We start from the raw sequence: 17,082 nt of genomic DNA on the forward strand, positions 1-17,082 counted from the left end.
ACAGGGTCAGGGTGGTGGGGGGATTACAGTCTCAAGGGCACAGGGAGATGAAGACATTTGCTTTTACACCACAGGGAGCATGAAAGGTGAAAAAACCCAAAACATCCCTTTACATAGAGATGTGCTTCACATGGGCAGAAAATTTGTCCAGGATTGAGAAAGAGACAGACAGCACAAACACAGCACACCCTCTACCTAAACACATGGAGAGGCAGGCTTGTGATGAATGACAGATGTCAGCAGAGCAGTCTTGCTCTGTGTTCCCACAAAATAAAAGCACAATTTCAGGCAGTTCTGGAACTACACTTCGGATAGGAGCTGTGCCCCTACATCCCAACTGTCCACATCCTCCTTCCAGTCCTTTCCCCAGCCCCTTCAAGTCATTTATTGCTTGTCATGCCATAAGCATGCATCACTCCTCAAATTAGTTGGCCAAGTCTATAATACAGGTACAAAAAATAGATTAGCTTATCTGTTTACTCTGCCATGAAAAAAAAGACCCTGCCACATTTTAGGCTCCCTAACCACAGTCCTAGAGAAGGTGAAGAATAGGCTGTCTGCAAGGAAAGGAGGTTGAAAAGAGCATCCCCATTTGCAGCTTCTGCAAAGAAGCAGGCGATGGAAGGGTTAAAAGGAAAGCATGAGCTGGAAATGAAAGAATGCAGCCAAGCAATGTACAGCTGGCATCCGTACAGACCTAGCCCGAGCTATTCAATTGGAAAGAGGCGATTACCACAAGGACTGCAAAAACTTGTCAGGATTATTCAGAATCAATTAAGTGCCAGTTAACCACAAGCTCCTCAAGGGCTTTCATTCTCCTCGAGGTTGAGCAGAGGCGTAAAACTGGGCAGGTCCCAAGCGAGGGAGAGAAACTCAACCGAGCAGGTGGGGTTGTCACTGCTCCGGCCAAGCACAAGGAAACCCTGCTTGGCTTGTTGACCCCTTTCAAGTGTGGGGACAAGCCAAGGGGTCAAGTGCTTAGGAACAGAAACTCCAGGTGATGCATGGCATTGTGGTGAGAAAGGAGACACCCATTTTCTTAACAAACCCCAGAAGGACTCATCCCAGCTGCGGTCCCTGGCCAAGCCAGATTCCTTGGTGGGACAATGCAGGACCCTGCCTGCTCCATCCCAGGCTGAAGGTGCTTCAGAGAGCTAAAATACTGGGTCTGGAAAAGGAAAAACCCTCAGTAAAGAAAAGCAGATGGCACAGCAGCCTCCCTCTAAATAAAAAGCAGCAGGGAAGAGAAACCAAGCCCCTCCACCACCCTGTTCTCTAGAAGGCCCATTCCCACCCCCTGAGCTCCCAGAGAGTATCTCGGTCTTCCCTCACTGCCCAGCCCCAAAACAAATCCAACACCAACAGGCAATGTTTTCAGGGGGCTCTGCGAAACCATCATGTCTTTCCCCAGTCAGGAAAATTAGCTGGGAGAGCCCATGGGCTGCAAGGCTTGAGATGAGTCTCATCTCTGCCATGGAGAACACAAGGATGACTCTAACTAGCTGATAGCAATGAAAAGCAGAGCCCTTCAGCCTCTGCGGGGACCATCCTTCTCCATCAAAATAGCTCCTCTAAGGCTGGTTTCTTGCTTTCCTGTTTGAGCTGGAAGCTCTTAAATGTGTCAGAGTCCTACCAAGAAGGTAATTTTCTCCAGATCTTCTCTTTTCCCGGTCTCACAGATGCATTAGGAGGATAAGTACACACAAAAACCAGATTCCAGATTGCGATGCTCACACGCAGCATCACAGCAACTGTTCAACATCCCCCATCCAGCTCCCTGACCAACTGCTGGTCCAGCTCAGCATCAGGCTGCGTGAGGCAACCATTTTCCTGCACACACATACCTTTAATACTCAGGGGGAAAAAAAAAATAATATCTGTTGAGGCCACACCCTGCCAAATCCACAAGGGATTTCACAGGGATTAAAGCAATTTTGCTGAACACTCAATCACATAAAAAACAAGGTAACGAAAACCTGATGAGATAATTAAGGGATCTGCTGCATCAACATACATGATGGCACACCCAGGAGCCCTCTGTAAAGACGCTTTACCCCATCCCCAAGGTGGGAAAGCCCCCACTGGCAGTGAATGCTCTGCCATGGACTTCAAAAAAACAACATTAAAAAAATAGGAATTTACCCTAGGCTTTCAGGCTGGTGAATTATCCACGGATTATTAATGCTAAATCCTGCCACCAGGCTTGGTCCCTAGATGGGAGATTAACATGCAAACTGTGAACACCAGGGCGCACATGAAGAGGGATCTGGAAGGATAAAAGAAATAAACCCAACCTTATTCTTGAGGGGCAAACCCTGTCTCCCAACCTGCCAGCATCCCAGGCATAGGGTAGGCAGGGAGCTCCCCAGTTCCTATCAGCCCCAGGTGAGTCACCCCTGAGCCTCACCTCCACGAGAGGTGGAAACCTGCTCCCAAGAGCCACTATTTCTCTTCCCAGCCAGCTTGTACCTTCTTGCTCTTGTGCAGAGTCCTTCAGCTGAAATAGCCCTCCTTCGTCCCCAAGCTGTTCTTGAAGAGCAGAGATTGCTTCCCCTTAAGATGCAATGTAAGGAGCTGGACGAGCCAGAACTATTTGGGGTGGGATGTTCTCACTGGCTTCCACGCTAAGCATCAGTCTGTAGCTCAGGCTTTGATAGCCAACACTGGTGCCTGAGCTAAAAAAAAAAAAAACACCCCAAGCCTTCATCACCTCCTTTATACCATCAGTTTTCCGTTGCCTGGAAGAAAATCCTGCAAACTGTGCCCAGCTGAGCTGTCACACCTGATCACAGGCACCCCAGCTGCTGGGTAAAATCAACTTAAGCCCTCAGAAGGGCATTTTAATTAGAGACGGCTCAAACTCCAGTGGTGGGCAGTAGCTGCAAGTCAGCTGGGGACCATTATCTGAATAAGCTTCTTGGTTGCTTGCAGTTGTTTGCCCATGCTGTGGGGCTAAGACAGTGCCAGGATTTGGGTGCTTTGAGAAACTTTGCCCTATTGTTTTTTTAAATGCCTCCAGAGCTGCGGTGTGTGATTTTGGTGAACTGCAGGGAACAGGTCCCAATGGTGAGGTTAAAAAATAAACAGAAGCAAAATCTGTGATGCCCACAAACCACGTCAGAGAGTAACAACAACACACGCGCTTACACCAACCAAACAAATAGATAAATATAAAGATGAGGCACTCCCCAGGATTAAATTGTTCAGCTGCTCAGGAGTGCATTTCACTCATCGCTGCCAGAAGAACGTGTTCTTACCACCATCGTGTGCATTTGATGCTGTTAAACGAAAGGAATTGCACAAGTATGCAAACTTGCCTCACTGGGAGTGGGGGAACAGAACAGGTTTGGGTGACACTTGGAGTGACACCTTCATGCCACTGTGCAGTTTCTTCTTTAAACTGTCATGAAGAAACTTTATATAATACAATCCAGGGATGTGCACAGGAATTTTTAAATTCTTATCAGTCCATATAACAAGTGACCCGTGGCCTTGCGGTGACGCAGCAGCCTGACGCCCAGGACCCAGGTAATCAGCAGGAAGAAGAGATGGAGGAAAGAGCTTTGCTGCATTACAGAACCCAAATTTCCATCACTGAAACTGGCCTAAAATCCAGGTTTGTTTTTGCTATCCTGGAAGAAGGCTCTGTCTTTGCCTTGGAAGCTCAAAGTTAGAAGTGAGGGTGTTTCCCATCTGGCCTAATGACGTCCCAGGAATAGCTTGTAATGTGTCCCCTGTCCTCCAACCCCATGACATTTGCCTTCCTTGCCTACATCCCCAAGCGAGCAAACACCTTTGCGTTTCCTCCTTTGCATAGCTCCAGATTTCCCAGCGAGCCGCTTCCTTCCTCTCTTTCCTCCTTAAAACACACCTTTCCCATAACATCCCTGCACACTTGACTTTGCTAGGTCAGGAGACTGATGCCTGCCTTGCTGAAAGTACCTTCATTTGCTCAAACTTGCCCATTTGTCTGCAGATTTCTCTCCCACCGTTACACCATGAGTGACCTGATATGCACTACCTGGGTCCGTACAGTCTTGCACCAGGCTGTCCTCGTCCGAGATCAATAACCTAAGGTAGAAGATTTGCGGTCGTGGCGTGTGCTCTTTGGGATTTTCAGTTTCTGGGGTATGACAATACCTCCCCCACGCCCCCAGTGAGACCTGGATCCTCTTGGATTCACACTGCAGCAAATTTATGAGCTCCATGGGACCAGCAAAAAGAAATGCAGAGCTCCCCAGGCAGCCCAGTCCCCACCCAGGAGGCAGCAATGCTTTCCACATGCTGGACTTTGCTGGCAAGGTCTCGGAGGAGCTGCCGATGCTCCTCTCCGCTTGATACAATTCAAGGAAGTGAAGCAAATTGCACTGACACTCCAGGGCCAGATCCCATCAACACAGGCATAAATGCAGAAGGAAATCAGTGCAATAGCCCAGATTTAAAAAAAAAAAAAAAAAGTCCTCAAAAAACCTTTCTACCAAAGTAGGATGGCAATTCACGCTGCTGAGAGCCCAATCCCTGTGCCACACCCGAAAACCCACACAGAAATCAAGTAACTAACCACAGATGAAAATATCCCATGCTGAACCTTTATTCTCAGAAATGGAAAGGAGCCAGAGGCTTTATGAAACCAACTTGGTGGTTCCCTTACTGTTGCAGCCTTGGCATGGAGGTTGGTGTCTGGGTAGCCCCGAGAAAGAGACACATAGGGGAAAAGAGGATGAAAGGTGATAGACAGGCAGATAATTAAAAAAGCATGGAAGGACAGAAGAAAAATGGCACATTGCATTTAAATTTTAAAAGCAATAGCTTGTATCTTCTCCTATCTACATGCCTTATGTAATAGTATAAGTTTTAGGAGCAGTTTTGGATCCTGTCCTAGCCCTTTCCCAGCATATGTTGATCACACGGACCAAAGGAGACCTCTGCAGAATCCAGCACAGTGGAAGGGGCTAATGGCCAATCCTGAAGGCTCTTGAGGTCTTCTCATGGGTGGTATCCAATCTAGTGAACTGTTCTGCTCCTTTCCCTGCTTTTCCCACCTTCCCAGATTCAACATAAATCTCCATGTGGTGTGGGAGGAATTTCCTGAAGCAACGTGGAAAACATGAAAAGCATAAAGGTTTCGTCTGATGTGAAAATGAGCATCACGAAAGCGGCTCTCAGCTAGCAGCTCGGTGGAGAGGACCTGCTGGGAACTCACACCAAGGTCCTAACTTTGTTCCTGATGCTGTCCCCGAACAGAGTAATGGTTTCCAAGCCAGTGTCAAAGCCCCAGTATGGATAATATCAGGCAGAGGGTAGCTGGTGGATGCCCATGGGCAATGTCATTCTCCAACAAAACCGTTCTTGCCCTCACAGCTCTAGGCCAACCATCCTGTTCACTTGCTGTGCCGCTTCTTCACTGGAGCCTATCTAGGGTAGGACCCCAACCTTTTGTTAATCGTTCAACTGGTTCTGCGCAAACCCCACAGGCCTTCGGGCACCAAGCACTGGAAACCCCAGGATGGAGGACGAGCCCACCATGTTCAGTAACTCTGAGAGTTACGGGACGGGCGGCATCACACAACGGCTCTGGGCTGCCGGTGAGATTGCACATGCCGAGCTTCACATTTTTAGCGTCGTGCTGAGACTCTGAGTTGAAGACACCTCTGAGCAGTTCCAGCCACCAGCTTCATACCCAGACCCCAGCTCCATGCTCCACCAAAGCAGAGGCAGAAGCAGCTTCTTACCCAACAATTGATTTTAAAATGACTATTCAGTTTAACGGCTGGGAGGGATTTAATGTCATCTGACATCTCATCTCTGTGATTGCTGCACTGCAGCCTGAAAGTGATCCTTTTTGTTTCCCCTGTGGACCACAAAGTTTCTTACACTGCTCCCCTTATCCGGCTGTACAACGAGAACCATGGCACTGACCTTGGTCTCAAATGAAAGGTGCTGTTTTCAGAACTCAAGCACCTTTTTCTTTCTCCAGCAGTCCCAGCTCGTTGTTAGAGGGATTTTTGCAATAACCTACTTTCATCTGTTTACTGTTCACGCACCTCCTCACCACATGCACCAGCAGCTCCCCAGGAAAGATGCTGAGATAACAGCCTCTTCTCAAAGGTAAAGTTACCAGACACACTCCCGCTTCCCTCCCAGCAAAGATCAGGAGATAGCAGCCAAAAAGTCCTGCAGCACAGGTGAGCAGTCAATACACAAATTGGTACCCACAGCACTGATGGTGAGATAACACAGGTATTGCAACAGCCCTACCTCCGCAATCCTTTACGGCGATGAGCATCTCAGATCCACAGGCCTGCAGAAGACAGGACACAAGGGGACAGGGGACATTGTTTCTAGAGCCACCAGCAGGACCATTCCTGGCAGTATCTAACCTAGTTTTTTTTTTTTAAGTCCAGGAGAATTACCTAAAGAAAGACATCTGAATCAAGCTCATTCACTTTTCCTTCATGGACTTCAGCTTGATTACTTCTGATTTACATAAAAATGAGGAAAATAGTGAAAAGACCTGCCGCTGGATGCTCTCAGTCAATGTCACTGCACTGATGTCAAAGCCACGTCCCCAGTTTACACCCGCTGGGAGTTTGGCTCATTAGATGTGATTTGTTTTGCAAACATAACACTGGCTATCCCGCGAAGGGTGAAGCCGGGGTGTCCTGCTCAGTTCTGTCACCTGAGGATGATGTTGCAATCTGATTGATTTTAACTAAAGTAATATTCATGCCTGGGCAAGTAGCAAAGAGCTTAAAAGACCTGGTAGGGCCACAGGGTCTATCTCACTTCAAACTCTGGTGGCTATATGGATATCCTGGTGTCTGGCTTCATGGGTTCAAGAGAAAAAGCATTAATTATTTTCCTATAAATGTTTACGCAAAATATGCCATACTCTGGCCTTGAACTTCAGCACTCAAAGAAGGGAAGAATGCTCTCCATTCTTCACCCCTTAAGGCATGATTAAACAGAGGTCATCACCTAGCTCAGCCCTGTCTCTGACCTCATAGTATGTTCGGATTGGCCATATCTTCTCTACTAAGTCTCTCTGCAGAGGCAGAAACCATGTTTTCTCCCTCTCCCTGGTCCTGTGCAGTCTGTGTCTCATTAACATGTTGTTAGCCAAAGAAAAACTATATTTTCCTGCAAATCACAGGAAGAAAGAGTTAAATCCCTGCCTAGGTGCTGTACAGAGATCAGATCATGCTGGGGTGGAAGGCTTCATGGTCTTCAGAGATGTCAGAGTTTTATACGGCCACCAGAACTGTGCACTGATCTTGACGTGATCCATAGCCCACCTCCACCAACACCAGACTCTTGCTGTCTACCTTGACTAAGACCCTAGGCAAACATTCAGGACTGAACTGGCAAGTCCTTGAGATGGGATAAAAAATAAAACGAAGCCTTCTCCTAACACCAGGCCCAGTTCCTGGCCCACACTCAAGCTCAATTCATTGAAGTCAGTGAAGGAAATCAGGGCTGCATTAATCCTTCTGCTTCAATTAAAACAAGAACAATAAACACTGCAAGAGCCAGCAGAAGTTTTGCATGAATAGGGATTTAGGATTTGGCCTGAAATGCCGGAAAAGGTGGTGATTTTCTTCTGGTTTGCTCCTCTGGGTGAAAGTCCTTTTGATGTAATATGACAATGGGAGAATATAACTTTTCCTGATGGTCACCTCGCTTTAGGGAATACAGACATTATCCTCTGCTCTGTCTGTTCTCCAACCAGGAGTGGGAGAGAGGTAAGACTTCCCTGGTACATTTATGAAATGCAATTAAAAAACATGCCTCAGTTTTCATTGCAGCGAGAGCTGTGTTGCTACATCCCATCACAAAAGAGCCTGGAGCTAAAAGGGGTCTTAATCGGCTCCCTCAGTGCTCTGCAGCTCACTCTGGGCAGGCATCTCTGTACGCCCCATCCTGCAACGGGCAGTGGGATCCTAATGGTTAACAAACTCAGGTTAGAGGAAGGTGAGGGACCTGTGTTTGGTGCTTTCCCTGCCAGGGGCACCCAGACCCACAGACCCACTTGCCTGGGTAACGCTCACGAGGGTCAGGACATTCAAGGTAGAAAGGTCCCTGGAGCCAAACTAATGCTGCAGGTGCTCCGGTTCCCTGGTGAAAAGCTAGCTGAGGTGTTTCTGCCCCTGCTGATCCCAACGCAAAAGTGTCCATACCCTCATCCCCATCTGCTCTGCTTCCCCAGGTGTCCTGGCAGCCCATGGCTGCCATTCCCTGTGCTCTGCTGGGGGCCTTGGATGGGGCCAAATGCACCGGCACATCCATTTATCCAGGCAGCAAGCAGAAAACCTCAACTGAGAAACAAGAAGGTTAGTCACAATACTAGAATTAAGATTTTTTTCCTTCTTATCCTTTTGCTTCTTTTAAAGGCTTCCCTACAGAACTCTTAGAGGTAGCATGTTCAGTTTTACACCTCCTTTCTTGGCAAGAAAACATGTATTTCAATGAACAGCAGAACCAATAACAGCCAGGTTTGTATAAAGCTCTCTCCTAAGACTTAGTCCTGCTGTGGATTCTCCAGTGTCTAATAAGAAGGGCATTTGCTGACATGTGAAGCATGGGTGCAGGTTGTCCATTCAGCCATCGGAGAGGAGGGGGAGTTGTCTGCAGGCGCTCTCCACTCACAAAAAAGAGCAAAAAATGGAGCTTCCAGCAAGGTCTGGGCAGTACATGCACCTCCTGCAACAGATCAGATCCAAGCAGGAAAACTCACTGTTGTTTATGCAATAAATCCTTTATTCTCTGTGGCTCGGAGGTATTTTAGATGGAATGGAGATACCTTAAAGATGTTTATACTTTCCTGAAAGCCAGGGAAGCAAAGATATCTGAGCCATCTAAGTCACTCGAGAAGCAAGTTGTTGTGCAAGCACAGTTCCCTTGCTTGCAAAAAGTTCTTAAAAAACGTGTTACCAGGCCATTTTCTGCCATCGAGAGGAAGCACGGTGTATCAACCCTCTGCAGACGCCAACACATTCTTAATGAGCATTTGCATTTAATCCCAGGGGAGGGCTGGTAATGCCGTTACACTCCAAGAGCTGTGAATTAAAAGGTAAAATAATGCACTTTCCCAACTCACCTGGCTTCGCTACAGGGCTGCAATGCTCTTTGCTGCTCCCAAAGCTGCAGCACACTTGGTGTAACGTGTAAAGCCACGTTACTGTCAACACCAGCGGCTCCAGGAACCCCTCCTAGACACAAGCAGAGCTTCAGAAACCCAGTACCAAGCTCTTCGGCTTGCTTGGTCTCCCAATTCTCCTTTTCCCAGGCATGTGGCAGGATGCATGGCTGTGGCAAGGCAGGAAACCTTGGCTCTGCCACCGAGTCACCGCCTGGAATTAGCAACAGCAATGTCTGGCTTCGTGCCGTGCACCCCTCTTTCTGTAAAACCAGAAGGATTACAGTCACGCAGTGCTAGAGGTCGCTGGGTGAAAGCTGGGATGCGCTATTATTCTTGCGCTGTGATGCTATTATTCTTGCTGGAAAGCAGCATCTCACAGCAATAGTTTGCTCTGCCCCACAGTGAAGACCACGATAGCAGAGCTCCCTTTCAGCAAGACGGCTCACGATGCAACACCAGTCCTTTCATCACGGTACATAGCAGAAACCTGCCATCCGTAGCACAAACATCTCAAAGCGCGCCAAAAACACGAGCTGCAATGAACTTTTGCATCACCAGATAAAAGTGAAGACCGCAAGGCTGTGTTAGACTTTTAAGTTGCTGAGAGCTAATCCTGCTTACTTCTCTTTCCTCTTAATTAGTCCTTGTTAAGCACCGATACATCACAACTCGCTCACCATGAATAACTATTAATCAAATAGGGTATCCGCTCCAGTTAAGTGCCCATATTTGTTCTTTGTCATTCCCTGCACTAGTAACAGCCTGCATTCCTAACCAGTCCCTGACATAACTAGTTCTTGAGTAACGCTAAGCTCACAAGTCTGTACCAGGCAGAGAGGAGCAAAAGCCTACAGAATGGATGTGACCATGTTTCTGTGGCTCATCAGCACCCCAAATATATGTAGCCTTACAACCTGTTTTATGAGATTGGCTTCATTGCTGGAAAACCAGAGGCTAGAGCGATGCCATTATGGGCCAAAGTCCCTGAGGATGTCCAAGAGAAAGATTTTCAGAGGAAAAGGTTTCCTAGGACCACAATCCCACCTCCTTTCAGGCTCACCCATGACTGTACTTGTTCTCCCCATAATGTCTCCCTTGTTAAGAGCAATATCCCCATAATCTTCTTTGTTAATGAGAAGACAAGAGTAGAATAGAACAGAAGTAGAATAGTTCAGTTGGAAGGGACCTACAGTGATCATCTAGTCCAGCTGACAGTATTGTTACCCACCTTTTGTGGAGGAAAGAACAGGCCTTCACATATCCTTATGGGTCCCTTCCAACTTGGGACATTCTAGGATTCTATGATATAATTTGAGCAATATGCAATATTTTGCATCAATGTTTCACATCAGTTCAGTGGAACTTGTACGGTTCCTCTGGAGAGGAAAAATATTTGGTTTATCGTACAGCAACAGCCTTTGTCAGACCCAAAAAAAGGACTCTCAGTTCTGGTGCTCTGCATCCCTCTGAAATAAAATGGTCATTTCAACTCCAGCTCTACCCTGGGGGAGTGCTTCTCCCAGCTTGCAGTGCTTTAAAATAACTACAGCGTCTGCTAAAGAGGGGAAAAAAAGAAGCAAGTGCTATCTTTCCAGCAAACCCACCAACCCTAATGACATAGGGAGCAAAAGGCTTTACAGACATCACCCAGTAAAGGGCAAATGTGCCCTAAGCAATGGAAGAAAAAGGAAAATAGACTTGTTGGGCAATTAGTGGATGGTTTGATGTGAAGAACCGTGCTCCAGAGAAGAAAATCTTCCTTTTGGGGGGATTAACACCAAGAAGTAAAAAGACATTTCTGAAGAGCTGAGTTGGCCAAAATCCCTGTAATTAGAGCACAGCCGGTACTCCAGCTGTGCGTGTCATTTTTTTCACACTAGAATTTCTTTCCTGACAGTCATTTCTTGGGGCTGGTTCCCATTTTTCTGGGTAGGAAATCTGTGCCTAGGCTGTAAAATTCTGGTACTCTGAGGGATTGAGTTGTAGCAAGTCACTCGGAGATTTGTGCCTCTGAGAGACTCTTCTGCATCCCCTTTTGCCTGGTTATTTAATCACAGCCCACGTCCTGCTGTTCAACACAACCCAGCCTCAGCTCCATCTCTAGCACTACAGAACCCGCCTTGCTTTCTCTCCTCTCCGTGCTGCAGGTGGTAGAACTTGGAGACGAGAGGAGCAACAAGCACCTCTATGGATAGGTCCCCTAGTAAGAAAGCACAGGAGAAAGGGAACAGTGCTTCACGGCATTGCTCAAGACTGATTTATGACCTCCCAAGGGTGGCAGACGCTGCATTCCCCAGCTTTAATAGAGGGGGCAGGGTCTGATGTTCCCTCAGCTGGAACACAAATGAAAATAAGCATCAGGTTTCCTAGGACCACAATCCCATCTCCTTCAGTGGGTGATCCTTTGGCCCCCTGCATCTATATATAGATATGTTGTGCCCCTGTCATCCTCTATGGACACAGCGGCCGTGGTAGCAATTGCCTGAAGACACCACGGGCAGGGTCAGTCCTTGCAGCCTCCAGCAACTGCCAGTCCATGATGTGGGAACTGCGATCCGTAGCCTTCACCCGGGCTGTCTTTGCAGAATTTCTGGCGACTTTGGTCTTCATCCTCTTTGGCCTGGGCTCTGCTCTGAACTGGCCCTCAGCCTCCTCCCCGAGCATCCTTCAAATTGCGCTGGCTTTCGGCTTGGCCATCGGCACGCTGGTCCAAGCCCTGGGGCACATCAGTGGAGCCCACATCAACCCTGCAGTGACGGTGGCTTGCCTCATCGGCTCCCAAGTCTCCTTCCTCCGCGCAGTCTTCTACGTGGTGGCCCAGCTCCTGGGGGCCGTCGTGGGGGCTGCCATTTTACATGAAATCACCCCGGCAGACTCCCGAGAAGGCTTGGCCATCAACAAGGTAAGACTTCAGCCCACGGATGGGCTTGGAAGGGAGGAGGAAAGATTGCACAGGGCTTTTGGGAAGGCTGAGGGATGTGAAGAAGGGGTTTGTAGCCAGCAAAGACCCTCTTTTTTTAGTGTTGGGTAGGAAGCCGCTGTCAGCTGCAGCCCAGCACCATGAGCCTGCTGCACCAAGGGTCCTTCCAGAGGCAGGGCTCCAGGCTGCCTCCTCTACTTTTTAGGACTAAAACCAGAGGTATGATCCAGCTGGCCACATAGACACCTCCCTTAGAAGACAAAGACACCATCATCTCAGTTTTATCTAGGGCTGTATCGAGGGGGAACGAGATTCAGAGGAGACCAGGTGTTTAGGGAAGGACACGACCAAAAGTTATCACCTCGCGGTTGCTCTTGCCCCAGGCTCATCCCGCTTTCCAGGCTTGGTGTGGGTACGGGCAGCCTTTTCTCCCCTCTGCGTTAGCAATGCCGCTATTTCCAGGCTGCTGTGCCAGATTCCCAGCAATGGGAATGTTGTGTCAGGGTGAGGGCAAGGGGGGGCTGTCTAAATCCCAGGTTTTCATTAGATAGCGCTAAGTTGTTGTTAAGCATTAAGTTGTTTCCCATTGTGAAGGGATGGCCACACCAAATCCAGCTGGTTCATCCCAATGCCCAACCCATGCGGGTGCCCTGGCAGTGCCACTGCACAGTGCCAGAAGCATCGCAAGGATCCCAGTCTGCTTTCAGACATGCAGGGAAAAAAGAAAACCAGGGAACCTTAGGAAGCCATAAGGGGACTCCCCAGTGGTATCCCAACCCAACGTCCCCTTCCCCACTGATGCACATAATAAAAGGAGGGGGAAAAAAAATTTAAAAGTCATGCGGTTCACTATCCCCTCTCCATGCCCTTTCAGGCAGCTATATCTCCTGTAGAGATGCCCATGCCAGGACCAGCATCACCCAAAACCAAGCCGAGCGGAGAGGGAGGAGGCAGGCAGCATGTTTTAGAAAGTGGCACATAGAAATCCCTTTTCTTGCAGGAGGGAGGCACTGCCAGGACCCAGCTTCGCTGCCAAAGAGATTAAGAGGGTTGAAAAAGGGATTGCAGATTAATCTGAACAAGACTATTTAGACTGATAATAGCTGAGGTTTAATAAACCCAACAAAGCAAGAAGGAGTTTTAAGAGAGCCTTTCAAAATACCCAGCTCTGTTGTTTTACAGATTAAACCACCTAAAAGAGGGAATAGGGATTTTGATTTTTTTTTTTTCCCCTGTGGGCTGTTCATCTTGCAGCTGCCTGCACAAATTACCCTTAAAAAAAAGAAGAGGGAATGTTGGAGAGGAAAGCGAGCAAGATCTGACTCTGGATCTCAGCCAGAAGGGAACTGCCACCATCGTGGCATCACCAAGCAAAGCGCTCTCGGGATCAGCATTTGGGAGGATGCATGGTGTCTGAAGCGGGAGTGACAAGGGAAAGAAAAGGCAGACATGTGCCAGGACAGGCTGGGGGAAGCAATAGCGAAGAGAGACCGTAAGCAAGCAGGACTGCCAGCTGCAGATCTGGCTGGCAGCACTGCCAGATCCATCCAGATCTGGATGAAAACCCACCAAGGAGTAATAAAGTGTCAGAAAGCAGAGCTGGAGGAGAGGGGGTGCAACCAGGCACAGCTTCAGATTGAATCTGACAAATTCTTTCACTCAAAAATGTGGGGGAAGGGGGAAGGGAATTTTTTTTTTAATGCCAAAACAGATTTTTTGACATTTTTAAAATGCAATTTGTAAACTTTTCCAAAAGGCATTTTGTATATTAAGTATGAGGAAAAGAAAAAAGAATTCCTAGGGGAAAAAGAAGAGTGGGAAAACATACCCAAAGAAATGTCAATAAAACATTTCCTGCCAGGTCAATCAAATATTACCCATTGACCCACTTTTCCTTTTACCTGGAAAATCTTTCCTCCTTTTCATATTGGTGCCAAAAATCTCACCTATTTCCTATGCCTATTTGGTTCCCTTGATTTGGGTTTCCCCCTCCACCTTTCCAATCCAGTCACCAAACTGGCCTGTCCCTGAGACACATTTTTCCTCTTCTTCCAGCTGCACAATGAGACGACGACGGGGCAGGCAGTGACCGTTGAGCTCTTCCTCACCTTCCAGCTGGTCCTGTGCATCTTTGCTTCCACTGACGAACGTCGGGAGGACAACCTGGGCTCTCCTGCCCTGTCCATTGGCCTTTCTGTTGCCGTGGGGCATCTCCTTGGGGTGGGTAGAATGGGCTAAAACTCAGCGCTTTTTAGGTTGTCTTTCTGTTTATGCCCAAAGCCTGCTTGGCTGCATGCTCCGGGGTGGACAGAGGATTTGTAACTCATGTGGTGCCCATGGCTTTCCAGTGGATAGAGAAGAAAAATCCCACCAAAGCCATAACGGAGCCTTAGCCTGAGCTCGGCTTTTATTGGGCATGAACGAATTTAACCTGCTGGGCTCTGCTGCTCCTGGAGTCCTGTAGCGAGCTCCAGGGATCAGTGGGGTCTTCTATCCTGGAGTGAATGTGTTAGCAACTGAGGCACTCAAGACCATTATAAGACTGGGAAGTTATTTGGGATGGACACCCAGGGAAATCTCTCCTGGATGACAGACCAAAGCAGCCCCCAACCCTCCCAGCCTCTCGGTGCATGCATTACAACAGGGATGTTTATACCTCATCTTCTGTCCTTAACGCACTGCAAGCCCACGTGTCTATGGGACTATTCTCCTATCCTCAGTGGCAAGGAGTAGCAACTTGCTCCAGGATTAGGCACAGCAGGAGCCTGTCCCTGCACTCCTTGTCATGCTGCAGGGCACGTCACCCAGCCTGCAGCTGAGTTGCAGCATGCTCAGGACACACGTGCTCACACAGAAGATGTGCAAATACAGACAACTCATCCATGTTAACACAGGTGGTGGAAGCTGCCAGCAACCCTTTTCCTGGAATAGGCGCGCTGGAGGGTGAAACATCAGCTCGGTGAATGAATTGTGCTGATAACACACCAGGATTTTTTAAAATGTGCTAAAAGGGCTTAATGCTAACAACAAATGTGGTGTTTCTCGGCAGATCCGTTACACTGGCTGCTCCATGAATCCAGCCAGATCTTTCGCCCCTGCTGTGATAGTCGGAGACTTCAGCGACCACTGGGTAAGAAGTCAGGTCTATGTGTTGTTTTGGTGGGATGAGCCCCCCAAATTGCCAATATTCCTCGAAACCCACAGAGCCAGCCAGATCCCTGGTGTTTCCACACCAGCTCCCAGCTGGAGGAGAGATGTAGAGATTAGCAAGAAGAGGTGGGGCTGCTGGGTGCTTAACTGGCTTAACTAAGCAGGGAGCATTGCGACAGGAAAAGGGTGTGTGGTTTGTTGACCGTGACTTAGCAAAAGAAGCAAAACCAATGGAGAGGGGAGCTCCTCTTGCCAGTCCTGGGGACCCTTCCTGGTTCCAGTTGGATCTAGGCACACATTTTCCACCAGCTCCTTTGGGAATACTCCCAGTCATTTCCATCTGCAAAGAGCACATTCGGAGCCAGAGCTGTGGTGGTTCAGGTTGACATGGTCAGACGTGTCCAGCCCAAGCTGGTAGCCTCCTCCTCTCCACAGCAATATGTAAATGGGTAGGAAGACGCTTCTCCAGAGGACTCCAAATCATTAAGTATGCTCACGATGGGCCTAACATTAATGAAGATCGTGCAGCTCTCAACAGAGGAGGAAAGACAGAAGAGGATGGTTTGATATACTCAGGCACAACAGCAATGGATGGGAGTTCAGGTCAACAGTGATGGCCAAAGCAGAGCTGGCTTCTGCCTGTTGCTCTCAAGGCACACGGGGTAGGAAGGGACATAAGCCCCCTGCAATGCTCTTCAGAGATCCTGGTTCCTCTCCTCCAAACTCAGTCTGGTTTTTGCTCACCCTATTCTTCTCTTTCCCTTTCCCCCAGGTCTTCTGGGTGGGCCCCCTGGTTGGGGCGGCAGCGGCCTCCATCATCTACAATTACATCCTCTTCCCGCAAGCCAAAACCTTCTCGGAGAGACTCGCCATCTTCAAAGGCTTCGAGCCGGAGGAGGACTGGGCAGAGCGCGAGGTCCGTCGGCGGCAGTCGGTGGAGCTTCACTCCCCACAGACCCTGCCGAGGGGGATGTCTGAGAAGGTGTAGCCAAACCTCCCGCCGTGCCGAGAGAGGAGCTGGGGAAAACTCTGGCATCCATTTTAGAGAGGGTGCTTGTTCAGATGAGCGTTTCACCTCTCCCCTCTCTCCCTTTATTTTTGCTGGTGGACTAAAGCTGGCTCATCTCCTGGGGAGATGCACTGTGATGGTCCAACCCACCTTCTGTCACCCAGCTCTCCCCACGGCCAACCGTTTTCTGATGCTGGGGGAAAATGCCATTAAATCAAAACCAGCAGTGTAGCAACAGGAACGAGGACACTGGGATCCCTGGGCCGGCTCCTTCCACGCCCCCCTTGCAGGAGGTAGCACTCGCCGGAGTTTGTTGCCCTTCACGAAGAGCTCCGAGGCGCTGCGGAGACTTGTTATTACAGCCATTTGCTGGGTGTGGAGGTTGCCACCCGATGCCTCATTGCTGTTGAACTCCGCTCACCTGTCTCCCATTTCTTCTTGCTGCCCAGCTGTTTGCACACGCGCGCGCAGAGGAGCACTCGCTCCATGCCATAAGTATCCCAACAAACTACAAGTTTTGCTGCTGCGAGGATCCAAATTGCCATTTACCACCCTCCACGGGACGCAGATGCTCTTCGCTCACGTGGAGGCTTTCCCGAGAAGATGGGACTTGAGTCCCTGCTGACCCTGTTGGGGAGCTCTTGCAACTGCTCACTCCTATGGCAATGAGAAACCTCCTGATTTTCAGCCCAAATGCATCCACAGCTTGTTTGTTCTCGGGCCAGTGTTGTCCTTTAGCTTCGATGCTTCACTCTGTCCCTGATTTTCCTTTCTTTCCTCTGTTCCTGTTCCACAATGATTCTCAGATGAGCAACACAAAGCATTTCAGATGTGATCTTCTCCATCACTTGCTTCCTACAGCCC

The 17,082-nt window shown here is 48.8% G+C and overlaps 1 protein-coding gene across 1 annotated transcript; it reads left to right on the forward strand.

The window, feature by feature from the left end:
* Positions 1 to 11,675: 11,675 nt before the first annotated feature.
* On the forward strand, positions 11,676 to 16,197 carry AQP2 (aquaporin 2). The gene is made up of 4 exons (XM_075049893.1): positions 11,676 to 12,041; positions 14,115 to 14,279; positions 15,109 to 15,189; positions 15,982 to 16,197. The coding sequence occupies exons 1-4, from the start codon at positions 11,676 to 11,678 to the stop codon at positions 16,195 to 16,197; spliced, it is 828 nt and encodes a 275-aa protein (XP_074905994.1).
* The last annotated feature ends 885 nt before the right edge of the window (positions 16,198 to 17,082 follow it).

The sequence above is a fragment of the Buteo buteo genome, chromosome 17, assembly GCF_964188355.1.
Source record: "Buteo buteo chromosome 17, bButBut1.hap1.1, whole genome shotgun sequence".
In the NCBI taxonomy this organism is placed as follows: Eukaryota; Metazoa; Chordata; class Aves; order Accipitriformes; family Accipitridae; genus Buteo; species Buteo buteo.